Here is a 17,440-nt window from a genome sequence, read left to right on the forward strand (position 1 = left end):
CACACACACACACACACACACACACACACACACACACACACACACACGCAAGGTACTCTTTGTTTGTATGTAGGCGTCATATGTTAATGAACCTATGTATATTCATGTGACCTCAATAAAAGAGCAGTGTTACGGGGGAGCGGGCGAGAGCAACTGGGGTCAAGCGAAGGGACGGCGTTTGTCCAGTTCTCTCCCGTGCACGAGAAACATAAAGAACTTTGCTTTTGCTGTGTAATTAAATTGTCTTCAACGTTCCAGCGAATAGGTTCAAGCTACAAACCTATCAACTTGTTTTTCAGGACAATGCGAATGAATTAATTTTATGTCAGATCTGTTTTTACATTGGACTCTTGACAATAATTCTGTCTGCCAGTCTGTGCCTCTTTCCTTGATAAATGTGACGGCTTATGCTGCATTTCATTTTCTTTGTGCACATGTAAATGCACGATATGGCTTTAAGATTTGCTCTGAGGGCACAGGCAACAATGTTAGTGATGAACACAGACTCTTGACATATCGATGCCTGACGATGATGAACTTCAAGGATGCTCTCAGCAACCATTAGCATAAAGTTTGAGGCCTTGGGAAAGAAGCAGAAAGAAATGAGCAAAAGAAATGGAAATTAATTTTTTATGTACCGATCATCTCCTCCTTTCCTTAAGACAGATATATTCCTTTTATGTCTCATTTCACTGCATTCTTATCTAATAACGTAATGGCCACTGTGCTCATGTTGATAAGTACCCGACACTGTTGCATATTTCTAAATATAGATACTGTAAATCAGTGAGGGTTTTTTCTGTTGTCGTGGTTTGTGGCTGGGGCAATCTCATTTAAAGTCTTTTACTAGATCTTTTACATCACACTGCAGAAATCCAATCTATCGTACATCCTCCAGGATGTAAATCCTATTATTAGTTCTGTTTGACTGACATTATGCACTGACAGTAGCTTACGTATCTGGCTATTTACCAGAATCACTGAAGATGCCCCTGCCTTGATGATGGACCGTGGACTGCTGCCATCACAGAAGGCAAAATTGGAAGGGAAGGAGGCACTTTCTTTTAGATTAGCTGGGAGAAAGACTTGGCCAACACTGCCCTTTTGTGGAACAAGGTGTAAAACTCAGGGGCAAGTCATACCAACTCTTAGGTAATAAAGGTAATGTGTTGACTTATGCAAAAGAATAAACTCCACGAGAATCCTGACAGCTTCAATTTCAGTTTTTTGTCAGAGCACAACCAGCTGCAGGCCTGTCTGGTTGGCTGTCTGCAGACGGTGAATGGCGTCTTACCCTTACCCCATGTTCTATTGTCTAGAGAGAAATGATCATGAAATATCAGTTCTGCTTTGGGCAATAATTAAACAAATGTTCTTTAACATAAATGATCTAAATCTTTAGGTAAGATCAGATCCACTAGACTAAGGAACACTTCCACACTCTGCAATTAATTATCCATTTTTATTTATTCTTGCTTGCCCACTAAAACTAAGACAAACTGTAGCTTTAGACAACCATTTACGTGTTTGATTGGAAGCAGATGATACAAATCTGTTATAGCGGCCTTACAATTTAATGACAACTTTTCATGACCTTTTCTAGGCTAGTGTAGATGAAGTCTACATGTATACTACAGTAGGCAGCACCTTAGTTTTTACCCCTCAACTGTAAATGGCTGATGGTGTATTTTATATCTTGATAACGTGATAATGAGGTGATGGAAGACTTTCAAATTCATCCAACAGAAGCAGCTACTAAAATCTTGGATGGGTTTTAATCTCAGTGGCCTTGATCAGAGGTCAGCTCGAGTTCAGACGTCAGCTTTACTGAAAAACACCTAGTATTTGTTCACATGTATACCATCAGTACATCTACTAGGAGGCTGTTGGGTAGCACTGGGCAGTATCTTTTTAACACTATCAACAGTGTATTTAGCCATATTTATTTTTTAGATTTTATATAGTGATCATGTTCCCTTGGTCTGAATGAATTTAGATGTTGTTCTGACTGGACAACCAAAAAAAAACATTTAAACATTTCAGTCAATACAACATTAATAATACATGATATGCTACAGTGTCTATGGTAAGAAACCTCCTCATTGTGGATAGTGACAAGCAGCAAAAGAACAAGTAAACAAAAAAGTCAGTTTCCAGATTTAAATCACATCTCCATCAATGAATTCAACATGACTGAGTAATGTATGAGCATTTTTACACTTTCAATTACCCCTAAGCAAAGCAATCACTCTCCATATACATCAGGTAGTGGCATGTTTAACGATTTCTCTTGGATTTTACTGGTTCTAAATCGATGTGGTTTTACTGTTTCAAGGGAACTGAAAGAGGATTACTTTCACTATAGCGTGGCCCTACTCCAAACAGCTGTGCATTAGCAATGCATAATAAGTTGCTGAGTGCACTGAGGGGGCCCAGGGGACTCCACTGTCACCTTGTTTTACTCTTCACACATACAACCTCCAACTGTACACCAGTTATGTCACCTTAAGAACTTGTACATTTAAGACTTTACTACTATGAGATGTATACTTCTGCACTTTCCCCATCCGCATTAGTAAATTTAACAAGATGCAGGTTTGTTTAGGTAAGAATTACATATTCTTCTTGCGGAGTTATTTTAAACCCCAATGCAAGTCACAGAACCAACAGAGGCGTCAGCATGATAGAAATCCAGAAATCCTTTAATCTGATTTGCATATACCGTTTTTTTTCTTCTGTTGAAGTTTGACTTTAAAAAAAATCAAAATTATTTCGGTCTGAAGTCTGAGAGCATCGACAGTGCAGAAGAACTATTTGTTTAGTGTTTGAAAAGCAAAGGCTCTCATTTTGGATTTGTTTAAGAGCAAGAAGTGCGTGAGACCTGCCACTATCTACAACGAGGAGGTGGAGATGAGGCGGCTCTCAAGTATGGGGGTTGCATATCAACACCAAACTGCACTGATAAGAGAGTAACTTTGCTAGAGAAGGTTGGCTTTTATTCTTTGGAAGGCTCAGATCTGCATCATACTAGTACAAATTTACTAGCAAGTACCCAGTGGCAGTTTACATCTATACAGCGAGAGGTTGCAAGAGACATCCTTGTTAAAAGTGCTAAGCTGCCTGGAGACAGTGACTGAAGGGAGGCACGGGTCTTCACCAGAGCTCTGAACAACAAGTTTTACCTACAGTGGAGTTAAACTGGCAACAGCCAATGCAGCATCTTTTTAAGGTACAGAACGCGGAGTCTTTCGTGTCACTGTGTTGCCGATGGCTATGAGGTAGAATAATTTTTTGCCCAAAGCAGAGAGTTTGTACCGTTCTTGTAAACTACCCTGGATTGCTTGGTGCATTCTTCAGGTCTATGTACTGTATATTTGTGCACGTTTCCCATTACCACACCCAGTGTGATGCATTCCATAATTCTATAACATTACTATGATTACGTTACATCTGGACAGGTTCTGTCATTGCAGATGCAATGATGAATTAAATACAAATAAGTACGTTTTTGTGCATGTATCTCTAAAAGTTACAAATAAATAAATCCTTGATATAAAAATGAAGGACCATAAATAAATTAGCTGAGATATCTTATTTTGCAAAAAAAACAAAAACAAAACAGACCTTATTGCTCACACAGAAATGAAGGACGCTTAAGGATCGGACTAAGCCATATTGAAAATACTTATCATTTCAGTGCACAGTACATTGCATTTCATTTATTTATTGTTCTCGGTAGAACAACAATAAATATATCCATCCATCCATGTGTAGACCAGCTCTGCATCATTTAGCTCAACAACATCCCCCAGTTCCTCCCTTAGTTGATCAGCTTGGTACGTTGTTGGATTAAAGACCCTCCAGGGGGATTGCAAGGTTTTCAGTCCACCTGAGGATGTATTTTTCTTGCAGAGAAACCAGGTCTGCCCCAGAGTCTCTTCCCAGTCAATCCTCCCTGCGGGAGCCTCCTTTGAGCTTTGTTACTAAGTGTAGCCAGTTGTTGTTAACCGCTGAACATCATCTATGCTACTTATCCTATCCAAGCTCTAAATGTAGATGCAATTGAAACACGTAAACAGGAATTTGAAACAGCTGATGTTTCTCAGAAATGAAAAATTATGCTCAAAAACTGTATTCTTTTCATTTGTATGAAACTTATCAAAACTGGTGTTACAAGGTGCTTCCCAGAAACATAGAATAAACAAACAAACTAAATGATAAAGCATTTTACATATCAGTCGAAATAGGCCACACTCGAGTGTAACATCAAAATAAGAATGAGAATGAAGTGGTTCCATTGTAAAGAACAAATTAAAATTAACACACATAACCTAAAGGTTAAAAGAATAAGATGCAAGTAGGATATAAAATTTATGTTAAAATGTATATAAAAAGCCTAATGATACAAATGAGACTAGCAGTGGTTTAACAAGACACAGACAAGGCCAGCTAGAGATCTTCAGGCAGATCATTTTACAACTGAGGAGCCCTAGCAGCAAATGCTCAATCACCTTTTGCCTTGAAGCAGTTGGTGGGAACAGTTAATCGTGTCTGAGGATCTGCACCTGAACTAGTTAAGATGGGAACATCACTTTGAGTGTATATTCTGGGGCCAGGTGGTGAAGGACTTTAAAAGTAAAGTCCTTCACCAAAAGTAAAAAAAAAGTAAAATCTTAAAATCAGTTCTAAAAGTAATGTCAGAAAGCTGCTGCAATCTGAAGTCTAATCTAACCAAGAGAAAATAAAGGCATGGATGACAATCGATGAGTTTCACTAAAATGCAGAAGTGATCATATTTCTTAGATGGCAGTAGCAGGACTGGATGATCTTGCTTATACATGTTTCTTGAGGGTGAGACTAGAATTAAAAAGCACAACCAGGTTTTCGACAGCTGGTTTTACATAAACTCGTAAAGGAAAAGGGGGGATTCATACTGGGATGAAGCTTGTGTGACAAAACAATAAGAATGTGTTTAATTTTAGAAAATTTGGAAAATATTTCTTAATATCAGTTAATTTGTAAGACTGGACTGGGTTTTGATTTTATTAGAGTGATAGAACAATGTGTCACTGGCATAGCACTGGAAAAAAAAAACAAATGGGCAGGTCCCAGTACAGACCCCTGAGGGTCTCCACAGTACAGAGTAAGCAGCAATGTGGTCACCGTAGAAAAATTCTGTCTGGTCATCGAAAAGTTTTCATTCCAGATACACCTGCTCAGTGCTTTGTCCCCTTGATCAAACTTTTATGGTTTACTGTGTCAAAATATTGCAGTTACGTCAAGTAACATCAGAGAAAAACAGTGACTGGTATCAGCAGTTCATCTGTTACCTTCCTAAGCACAAAATCTTTACTGTGGTGTTTGACTAAACTAAACCTGACTAAAAAAACTTTTAAAATGTTCAGATGTAATGCTTCTAGAAGCTGTAGACAATTGTCTATACAAGTTTTGTTGTAATACTTGTAATCGCTCTTTAAGTTTTTCAGTAAGAAGGATTGAGGCCCGATTTTTTGATGAATGGTTGCACACAGGCTGTCTTTAAATACTCTGGAGAGTGGACAAAGGACAGAGAACTGTTAAATATTTAAAGTAGAAAACTGTTAAGTATTTAAAGGGGCAGTGACATCCAAAACTTCAATTAAGCATGTTGGACACAGGTAAGTAATTATACAGTACAGCAGGATGGATTTTACATGATGTATACCCATTTTCAAAAAAAAGAAAAAAAAAGAATGGGAAATGGGTGTAGATCTTATAAACAGCACTTGTTCATGAATTAAATTGGAAAGGAGTGCGAGCATTGAAACTGCTACATCGGTGAAATGATTAAATAAACCAACTTTAAGAAACCACCAGCTTTAAAACAAATATTTGGAACAAAGACTAGTCATAAAAAGGTGACCTAGTATTTAAGTCCTAGAGATGGTAGAAGTCACCGGGGGATTATTGATTAAAGTGGTCAGTAGGTTAGAAAATTATAGTTCTTGGTCAAGAGAAGCTCATATCAAACAGAAGGCACAAAGCCAGTTTTCTAAAAGAAAAATATGCCTTACAAAAGAAAAACTGCAGCACACTCCTGCTGCCAACTGAGAAGAGTTTTATTCATGTCACTGTTTTACAGTAAATTGATTTTTATGCTGAAAAGTTGAAATACCCACTGACAAAAGTACTCCAGCTCAATCTGGTTCCAGTTCTCCTGAAATGTTGGATTTGAATCACATCCCCTTCATGTGGTGGTGAAATGTGTATAACTTTTAAGCCTAATTAGCCAGTTCAGCCTGGACCAATATACTAGGCCAGTAAGTGTATCTGCCGGTACAAGTGATGATTGGTGTGATGAAAAGTGAGGCTGTGAAAGGATAACTTACCCCTTTCAGTATTTGGAACACCTAAATTAATGGTTGGTATTGAAGGATCAGCATGATCGCTGTAGTACTCCAAAAATAAGGCGTCCTTTTCCCAAGTCTTCTTTATCACTGGCACTAGAGATAGAAGGAGAAAAATCAATACAGTGTTCAGAGTTTCACAACAAGCAGACCTCATGTTCTGTGCAATGTTTTCTGACCAAATGAAAACATTCTGATATTCTGTGTTTTTAAAGTAAATATTTTATTTAGGGAGATGAATCATTAAGGATAGTGAAATGATAAACAATGTTCCCTTTAATCCTTCGACTTTGTTCAGATTAGATTAATTCAGTATGTACCGACACTGTGCTCTTTTGTTACTTGGGGAAAAGCCTCTTTTGATTCTGGCTTGGATGACTGGCTTTCAATATTTGATTAGACATATGATTAGTTACACCAAAGTAAATCACAAAACTTTTCAAAGTAACTTGTAAAATAAAGGGTTTCTTTCCTTTACTTTTACATTTCAGAGCTTTGACTCTGGGGATTTTTGTCAGGCTTCAAAAATAATTTAACTTCATTGTGCTTAATGCCCAGTAGCACTGTGAAACCTGCAGCTTTTGGCAGTGGAAAGGTACTGCAGATAGCAGATTACTGGATGTGTATTTTTCATTCTATTTATATGCTGCTATCACAGGTAGGATAAGGCACAGTAGCACCAAGTTGCTGACTTAATTCTTGGTGTCAAAGGTCAGCGTTTTCCTCTACATTTTATTACGATAGGACTCATGAATTTTTGGATATTTGAAAGTTTCTGGGCTGTTTAATTCAGAGTATTAATGCAGAGAAACACAGGATACCCTGACATCTACAGCAGCATCAGCAGCTCAAGGCTGTGTTCATCTCTCATAAATCATCAAAAATGAATCAAAGTGGCATGTTTAAGATTAAAAGAATAAACCAAAAAACAAAAAAAGTTGTGTTCAGTGCCTGTACAGGTTCTGAACTGATAAGAAACATCAAGTACAATCAAGCTCGAAGTGCACATGTATCTTACATTACCACTTTAAACAGCTAAAGCAAACAAGTATATTCCAAATGCATCATTCAGGTCAGATATTGACTGCTTTAGACAATCATTAGGTTAAAAAGAAAACTTTGAACACAGAGTGAAGCAGCAAACACAACCTACACATGGATTGCTGTTAAAAAAAGACAACTGTGGCTCTTGAGGATATAAAATGGCATTTTATCAGACAAATGCCACTTAAACTGAAGCACACCAGTACATTAAAACACAGTTAAAGCAGAGACTGTGTTACAAGATGGCATGAGGTTCTGTAGTTCTTAAGAAGTGGTGTAAATATTTCATTAAAAGCAAATGAAAAGATAAAGGTGAATAAATTGTGTATCACAGTAAAAATACAGTATTATTATACTAGACTATCTGCATGCCACATTTCAACTGGTTTTTAAGAAGGGTAAACATGCTTTTCTTTAATGTTTTACTTCATTCTATGTTTTTGTCAACTCATGTTGACTTTTTATGTTTTGGAGAGAATGAAAGCTATAGAAAACAACAAAACTGACTTGATGGTTCTGCATTCATTTCTGTTTCAAATCAGTGCAGAACCACAAAAACGTCCACGTAACAATAGAGCTACATACGGATTTCTTTTTGTGGTAGTACAGGCTAGTTCTAGGTGCAACCTTCTTGTTTAGAAATCAATTTTACAATCACGATTTCGTTGAAAGCAAGCCACTTCAACAACCTCCAACAAAGCACAATACTTTGGAAAATATGTAAGAAAACCGTTCCCACTAAAGGTGGAAACAAACTTGTTTCTCCACCTGAGGCAAAAACACACCGTTGACTACAGCAGATGATGTGTGACCAAATGCCTGAACCTAAGATCAGTGGAGCATTAGGAGCAAACAGTGAATGGAACTAAACTGGTTAAAAAAGCTCAACTCAAAACACAACATGCAAGTTAAATGATGCTAGTTATTGTTAAACTGAAGTGTTAAGCAGTCAGTTATACTTGTAGTTAATGTTTCTAGGAAGAACACTACCCAGGCTACTCTTGTGCTTACAACTGACTTATGCTGTGTTACTGCTATTGCACAACAATGTTGCTGTTGCTGACAACAAGTTTCAATAGGTTCACACTTCTAACTAGGCAATGTGTCATCAATGACAGTAGCTCATAATTGAAAATACCCGTCTTTTATTAACACTCAAAAATGGTGATTGTTGTTCAGTATTTTTTTGTTTTTGTATTGCAAATTTTCTTGCAATATCGTAATATAGTTTTGAGGCTCTATTTTCTCACCCCTAATGAGAGTTCATCCTACAGTATTTTATTGTCTTCGTAATCCCGACAGCTACAGAAGATTAAAAAGCCTTCACACTGATTGACATCTTAAATTAAACGTGATACACTTTCATGTCTCTTGCTTTACGCAGCTAAGCTAACCTTTGATGTCTGAATCTAATATTCATTTTCATCTTGTCTGCATTTGAAACTGATAATAGCTGCTTGGCAAAGGAAATGTAATTAAGGTAATTAGTGGAATTACTTTTGAGTGACGCCCTTTACGTATAGTGTTCAATTTGTCTGATCCATCTAAAGTTAATTTGAAATTTGATCTATTGACTTAACCCGCAACAGTTTTATCAGTTTAAAAGTGGAGTACATTTACTATAGATAGCTTAATGTTAGGGAGTGCGTGCCAGTAAGTGGCATTGCTGGATGACTGAGCATTTGGAGCAATAAGGGAGACACAGAAAGAAGTATAGCTAAAGGTATTTTTATCAGTCTAGACATAACAGTGATGGAAAGATTTACAGAAAGAGTTTGCTCATACAATCATATAGGTCAAAGGTAAAGCAAATCAATTATGAGAAAGCAAGAGGACAAAAATGTGTGCTGTATAAAGGGAAAATGTTCATCATTTCTGGATTTGGTATGAGAGGGAATGACTCACCTCTTTCACTGTGAAACTTCTTGCATGTTTTCACAGCAACAAATATATCTTCTTTATTTACAGGCTCCCCCTTTGATAAAAATAGGAGACATGAGTCAAAGACAAAAGCACACATCTCACATATAAGTAAACCTGAAGCTCGACATGTATTGCAGCTAAATAGCTGAAACTCACTTTCCAGACTATATTAAATGTCCAAGTGATTAGTGGGAGTTCATATCTTCAAAGTGAAATTAGAATTGGATTTTTTCTTTCATATGGTCTAAGGTCATTTGTCCTTCTAGTTGCCTTAGGTTCTCCTTTTGAAACGAAAGACAGACACTATCTGATAACCGTGCAGCATATTTGAAGGGATGCAGGAATGAATTCAGTTTTCATTTGTAGCATCTGTAGTCTCGGAAATGAAAAAAACAACAACAAACCAACAAAAAAAACCCCACACATGATGGGAGAGACAGAAAGCAATGAAAGAAAAACGAACATCTAAATGCAATTTGGCAATTTCTTTCTCAAAAACAATTCACTAAATCACCTTCAGACAGAGCGCATTAAAAATGTATGCCACATTAAAACATCATCAGCTGCTGAACAAACTGTCACTTTTTCAACAATATTAATGAAACAAAATGCTACGTAATGTAAAGATCTCTTGTGCCGTGAAGCCTGAGCTACAAATACAAAATAAAAGACACACGAGGTACATTTAAATATTAACGGAGAAAAGAGATTCTTTGCTTTTTTACGTAATGCATAAAATGTCAGAAACGAGTGAAAAATGCTCGTCACAATCTGAGCAGAGCTAAAAGTGGCCTCTTCAAACGGACTTTGAGCGGTCCAAAACATAACTTAAAAAATACAGACACACATACACAGAAAAGGAAAAAATAGACCTCAAGGATGCTAAGATTTTGTTTATTCTGTGTCTCACGCCAGAATAAACAAGGCTTCGTTGTTATTCGTTGGCCTGTCTTACTAATTTTTTTGAAAACGACTGTTGTAGGGTGAGAATTTGAACAATCTTCTGCCCTGAAATGTTTAGCATTTTGATAGAAACCGCTCTACAATAAGTTTAGTTATTGCCTAAAATAAAAACAACAGGCTTTGCTGTCGTTGCCACTTGGGTTGTAATCATTTTGCCCTCTTAAATCTGCCTCTCGAGGCTCCTGATTCTTTTGTCGACGCTGCAGCCGAGTGCTGCTCTTAAGCCACTTGCCAATTTGTCTCACAACTGTTTCGTTCACTGTCCGGTTACGATGCATCCCCTCCTGTTCTGTCTGAATGGAAACTTCTCCCTGAATACTTATTAAACCTGTGACCTTCACGTTTCTCTGCCGGCTGCTTGGCTTGTTGTCCTGTTTTCTGTTTAAATGAATGTCGTTTTATGAGGATAGAAGTTCCGTGGAGAGGGAGGTAATAACCACATGAATATAAATCTGACAGTTTGCACTGCAGCAAACATGTACTAGACTCAAGACCACAAATGCACATACACTATGTGATTTGAATAACAAATGAAAAGATCAGATTCAATTTTTGTTTTTTCATGAAAATCATGAAAAATTAAAATGGAAAAACTCAGAAATGGGACACTCTCAGCAGCAAGCTCTGGCATCTCAAATTCAACTCGCCTCACCTTCTCCACAAAACTCGAGTCGCATCCATCCCAAACAATCACTTCTTACTAGTATTACTGATCAATTTATGGTGTGCGTGGAACCAACTGCTGCAGGCTAAGGAATATCACACCCTTCTAATAAGTTCACAAACCAAACTTCTCTCAGCTTGAGCAAACATCATACACTGGAGATCCTGTGGAGAATTTTGCTTAGAATTCAGCACAGCATAGTCAGTTACAGCAAATCTAACCAACACAAAAAAAAAAATCTACCCCAGCAAGTATGATTAAGCTTCAGTAGGACTCCTACTGACCTTACTTACATTCTGACCGAATCAATTTTTTCCCCCCATTAGTTACACCCACTCACTGGCTCCCACTCAGATACAACGAAAAATTAAAAAAAAAAGTCCTAATGGAAGCTTATAAAGAAAACTAAAACTGCTTTCGTGTTTTGCATGTTTCCCCAGTGCAAAATTTAGACGGTAGAAATATCTGCTACAGATTCATGACACAATAAATGTGCGTGATGATTTATGTTTCAATGACAAATACAGCAAATATTCAAATATAATGCAAGCGTTCAGGTTAAGACACAGCTTGAAAAAAGGCATTGCGATGTTTGACATTTGACAGTAAATACATAGAAAAATATTTAGATATAAAAAAATACAGAATAAAACATCTGATTTGAATTTGGAAACAAACTGAAAGGATGTTGCTTTGCAATTGGCTGATATCTTAAATTAATTTGGCAAAACAAATGAAAGACTTCCGTCTTTTCTGGTTGCACAGTATGTGGTATAAAAGCAGTACTTCACTGTGAAATGCCAGCGTGGCTCGGATTCAACCTTGGGCAAGAGGGCCATCATACATCATTACATGACTGCCAATACCTCACAGTGAACCATCCTCTGTTTTGTGCTGTCATTTAATTTTGCTCCCTTTTCATTTCCTGGGAATTGAGGACAATCAAACTGATCCAAATACAGAGCAGATACTCACACACAGTGGAGGCTTTTTGCTCACAGTGGTTGCACAGTGGCTGGCCTGGGGAGAGTCCTCTGGCACAGTACACAGCTCAGGAACTGCAGTGAGATGTGGACCCTTCCCATTGTCCCAGATATACAAGGCAACCTGAAAAAATCCAGAATCATGTGGTCAAGCTTATGAGTTATGGACAGAGTGCAATCCTTAAGACATTAATGACTGATTAAAAACATAAACATGTGCTGCTTTTTGTATTATTATTGTCTTATTTTATATTATAATAAAAAGAACAGTTTAGAAAATTCCAGGAGCATATTCACTATTTAAGCCGAATAACAAAAAAGATTAAGAAGAGGAGAGATTAGAGGAGACTTGAGAACTGGTGAGTATTACTGCATTTCTTCCTGAAGAAGAAAATCTGGGTTTCAAGTTAAATATTCTGCATGGAGAAGACAGAGATGTTGCAGAGTAAGAATGTGTCATGAGATGTGACAGCTAGTGCTGCCTGGAACTGTCTAAAGTAGCAGAAAAATACAGAAACTGTAAACTTACCAGCAATGAACTGCTGCAATTCATGCAGCATATTACATGTACAGTAATATTTAAAGCACACATTTCATTAAACAAAAAAAAAAAAGAAAACTCAGAATTCTATTTTTTTTTTATATATAAGGTAGGTAGAAGGTGTAATATTTCTACTCAACTGAAAGAGATCTAACGGCACCACCTTTTTCAGTCTGAGCCAGATAAGTCTGATGTTCTGTTTACTCAACAAAATCCCTAGACGCCTCTCTGGCTGAATTTCAGTGATAAAAAAAAAAAATAAGAGCCTCAATACAGCACCATGACAATTCTCCAAAGTAATGAGATTTCACTTCAAGGTTAGATGAATTTCATGCCTTGCTCTTTTTGTGCAAATAAATTATAATGGGCTGGCATTGACTTGAGAGTGAAAAAAGCTGTTAGAAAATGGTTGCAAACCAGTAGGCTCGTGATCTCACTCCATGCAAAACCGCATGACTTGCATAGTATCTTACCTCATGTTTAAGGTCAATAGTGAAGTCAGATTTAAGTGGCTCCTCTTTCACTTTCTTTGCAAGCCTAAAATAATAAATAAGATTTTGAAATCAAACACACAGCAAATAAATAATAAATGTATGTGTAAATATACGTGATAGTGACGTAACCTTATTTTCTGAAGCCTGTATGAAGAATTCAGTTTTACAGATTTATTGCACATACTCACCGAACAACTAGGGGGGTGCTTAAGGCCCAAGAGGCAGCAAAGTCTGGATATTTAAAGATGGAGGGGTTCTCTGCAAAGGCATAATGATGGATGATGGTCGATTCCTCATCAAAGAGGGGCTTACCCAGAAACCACTCCTGATAAATAAGTTTAAGAGACACATTTCACTATGTCACACATAAAAAGTTTTTATTGTTTTTCCCCATTAAAATGCTGTGAAACGTCATAAAAAGAAAACTTTGCACTTGTGGCCTAATTTAATTTTCACACTGCACGTCAGAAAATCTTTGAAATTATTTCCAGTGAATAAGTTTGTTGCTAACTGGGGAAATAATAAGATTTCTTCACTGAACAAAGTTCAAAGATGACAGATATTGTAGCTACAAAGGCTGTGATCATGGTTCTTGACATATCTGGTGGAAAAAGAATAATCTGACAGTTTTAGAAAATCCCCCTAGAGCTGAAGTAGATCGAGTTAAAAGGAATTGTCCAACAGTTCAGTAAACATATTCATGCTTCTGATGTAGAATTGTTAGGAAGATCAACACCATCCTCTCATATCTGTACAGTAAAGTTAGCTGCCAGTTAGCTTATCTTAGCACCACCAGGCCTAAACCCCTGCTACAAATCCTGCCTTTCATAAAGGTTAAAAAAAGTCTTCATGAAGTTTCCACTTTTTTGTGTTGTTTTATGCTCACTGTGAACATTACTTGTTTAAAGGTGTTTCTAATATGTTATTTGAACCATTAGTATCAATAAGACAGACCAAACTGGGATGTGTCTAAACCAGAACGTCAATGCTGTACTAGCTTAACCAACTCATGAGCCATCATAAATCACAAGTTACTGTAATGTGTGAGAAATATAAAGAAAGTGACACATTTTGATTGGTTGTATTGCAAAAATATAATGAGAATTAAAATTCACTAAGATATCAACGGGGCTCACAAACCCAGGCCACAAAGTAAATGGCCTGCATTTGTATAGCGCTTTTCTAGTCCCTAAGGACCCCAAAGTGCTTCACACTACATTCAGTCATTCACCCATTCACACACACATTCACACACTGGCGATGGCAAGCTACATTATAGCCACAGCTGCCCTGGTAATCTGGTTGATCACCTAATAAAAGGATTCAAGAGTATTTTGACTGCATGGTCAGTAGTAACCATGGCCATAAAAAGCATGAAAATATGCATCAGAGTAGCACTGACTATATTTCTTCTATTAGCATAATGGTGATAAAAAGACCCCAACCCAACCACGCCTTTCCAATGTGGGAGTCAACCATTAGGACTACTCCATGATTATGACCAATAAGACCATGATCATCCGGAATACATGTGGTGGGCAACATGTGTGGCAAAGCAATATTTCAAGGAATAAATATAATTTGGTGTTTCTCTCGTTTTGTGCATGAAAAATGTATTTTACGTTAACAAGTTTGCTAAATGGTTAGTTCTGAATTTTATTCAGTACATCAGCAGTGGAAATGTGGTGAAATTTAAATTCTAAGTAGTGTTTGTGAAGGTTGTGCTGTGAAAATGGAAATGTCTCTAAAATGACAAATATGACATTAACCTTCAGCAGAGTATGTGTGAAAACCCACTAGGTCATTGCATGTAAGCTTCACTAAAATCTGACCATCACTCAACAGTAGCAGGAGTAGCAGTCTTTGGGAATGGTAGATGGATGATAGAGTGGCTACAGTCTGTGTAATTAAACATTTGCTTTTCTTTATTCAAGCCCAGCAACCAGTGGTCACAGGCTAGTGCACTCTTAGCGGCGGTCACAGCCCTGGATATTATCCCAGTTGCATCAGGAAGGCCATCCAGTATAAAATCTGTGGCAAATCAACATGCGGATCCAGCCACTGAGACAACCTCAGTAAAGACAACCCTCAGTAAATAAGGGAGCAGCCAAAACTACCTTCTTCGCTTCTTTGTTCGATTTAGTTTATCAAATAAATCCACAAATTGCAACTACAGTATATCACAAGTTGCACTGTGTTTAATTACTGTCATGCTCTGGCACCTAACTGGTTGAAGTTAATTGGAAAGTGGCAACTCATTTTTGTGAGGAGCCTTCGCTGCTTAAAACACTCTGATATGAAATCCAATTTTGTGACTTAACATGAGGCTGACCCCACTAAGCTATAACACCTGAGAGAGAAGAGTTTGTCTTTGGGCATGTTGCAATGAATCAAGTCATCAGGACGTTGTATCTGTTGCTGGCTTTGCTTTAGAATGAATTTGCGAAGATGCATTCAATAATGAAACCGATCCCTAAGTTGGAAGTGAAATCCCACGCAGGGTGGAAATTGCCTTTTATGACAATCCAAGGGCACAGCAAAGCAAACTTCTTACAAACAGCTTAAATCTCAAAAACAAATGTTAAAAATGTGCCACAAATTTGTGTTATTTAAATAATTCATAAATGAAGAACTGAAGGAGAAAGTTATTTTGCTGAGCTCAACTAAGAGAAATGACAATTCCAATGCATGAATTTCTGGAGTGCTCATTCAATATTTATACTTGGCATACTCCACCAACCCATATAGATGAAAAATAATTTCATGAGTGGAGGGACAGGCCTTAAATTAGGTCTACAGCTGAGACTGGAGTGACATATCTGACAGGTTACGCTGTGAGCTGGTGGTGCTCAGTGCAGCTCGACTGTTGCAAAGAAGCTGCAGCCAACCTGATACTGTATCTCATATAACTGAAGCAATGATCGGCTAAGCTGGAATGAAAACAGGAAGCTTTGGTCTCACTGATGAATTTCTTAAAAAGCAAGAGAGAAAGCAATGGGAGAGAAAAAGACAGATGTAGATTAGGAGAAAATATTTTCTGCTTACTTTATTTTTGTCAACTTTTGCAAGGACTTTGATGAGAGCAATCAACTTCACGTTTGTTTCTTCCTCAAGAAATACAATCCACGAAGAGTTTTTCCCAAAGGAATGTGATAAGCTGAGGACACACACGCAGACAGAAATATATAGAGTTAAATAATAAAAACATTTCACTTCAGTCTACTCTGAGGAGATATCTGAGGCTGAGGCTCCTGACCCAGTCAGATCAAAGCAGTCACAACATTTCCCCAGAGGACAGAAAGACAAAAAAAACAACACAAGCACACTGAGTTCTTTCAGGGAGGAAAGCCTTTCTATATAATGGTCTGGGAATATTCTATGCTACAAGTCTATGCCATGGATGATGAGAACACATTTAGATGCTGTTACACACCTCCCTAAAACAATCATAAGACATATTTTTGATTTTTAAAAAGGCTCAGGCATCCAGACAACTGAAGCTAATGCCTTTATCATGCTGTTCATACCGCTGAATACCTGTTGTCACACCTACATGCACATTAAGAAGGTATTTATCATAAAATGAAGCAATAAATCACCGTTACTGTGTTAGTAATGGCTTTTGCACAAATGTGGCAACAAAATGTCCTCAAAACAGAAAAATTTACCTTCAAAATTTCAAATTTACACAGTAGAAATTGACAGAAGACAGTGTTTCTCATATGCAGTCCTCAGCACAAAGCTGAGTTGTGTTAATTGTTTGTTAATCACACCCAATCATTACCAGTTTAGGGATACTTACTAAGGCAGCAGAGGAAGGATGCTCCAGTCGCCTTCATTTTCTGATAAACTGTGAAGGAGCAAAACCACCGGCTGTTTCTGTAAGAAACAACACAGAAACGACAGATAAGAATTTCCATTCCCTCCATCAGTAGATTTTTTTTCTATATAAGTTTCATAAGACTGATGTCTCTTGTTATTTAACATGTTTCCTTTTTTATGTTTTAGCTGATTTCCTCCAAATCCTACACACTGTACAGTTGTGTAAAATTCCGTGAGATATCCCTCATTTCTTTATATTTTAGTTAGAAAACAATTCAGCAATTTGTCATCATGGAAATGCAGTATTTAAGGCAAAGACAGAGTTTGCATCATTCTAACGAGCTTGGAAGTCAATAGTTTGATTTGAGCACCTTTATTCTTTAACACAGCCTGAACTCTCTTAGACAGGCTTTCTTGAAATTTCCTTAGGTAGTCTTCAGGAACAGTTCTTCAGGCTTTTTGATGGACATTCAAAGCTCTTGTTTGGATATTGGCTGCCTTTTGTTCTATTCTCTTTTAAGATGATCCCACACTGCTTCAATAATAATGAGGTCTGGGCTCTGGGGAGGCCAGTCCATGATTGATAGGTTTCCATTGTGTAGTTTTGTTTTGTTTCTTTT

At 37.4% G+C, this 17,440-nt stretch overlaps 1 protein-coding gene across 1 annotated transcript in view; it reads right to left on the reverse strand.

Annotated features, from left to right (window-relative positions):
* b3glcta (beta 3-glucosyltransferase a) overlaps window positions 1-17,440 on the reverse strand; it is a 75,185-nt gene that overhangs the window by 5,965 nt on the left and 51,780 nt on the right. The window contains exons 5-11 of the mRNA XM_005736036.1: window positions 16,801-16,877; window positions 16,044-16,155; window positions 13,187-13,323; window positions 12,978-13,041; window positions 11,956-12,087; window positions 9,336-9,405; window positions 6,369-6,482 (exon numbers count right to left, since the gene is read on the reverse strand). Of these exons, the coding sequence (XP_005736093.1) occupies window positions 6,369-6,482; window positions 9,336-9,405; window positions 11,956-12,087; window positions 12,978-13,041; window positions 13,187-13,323; window positions 16,044-16,155; window positions 16,801-16,877 (706 nt within the window). The remainder of the gene's footprint in view (window positions 1-6,368; window positions 6,483-9,335; window positions 9,406-11,955; window positions 12,088-12,977; window positions 13,042-13,186; window positions 13,324-16,043; window positions 16,156-16,800; window positions 16,878-17,440) is intronic.

Source organism: Pundamilia nyererei, unplaced genomic scaffold (assembly GCF_000239375.1).
Source record: "Pundamilia nyererei isolate P.nyererei 1_Seehausen unplaced genomic scaffold, PunNye1.0 scaffold00066, whole genome shotgun sequence".
Lineage (NCBI taxonomy): Eukaryota > Metazoa > Chordata > Actinopteri > Cichliformes > Cichlidae > Pundamilia > Pundamilia nyererei.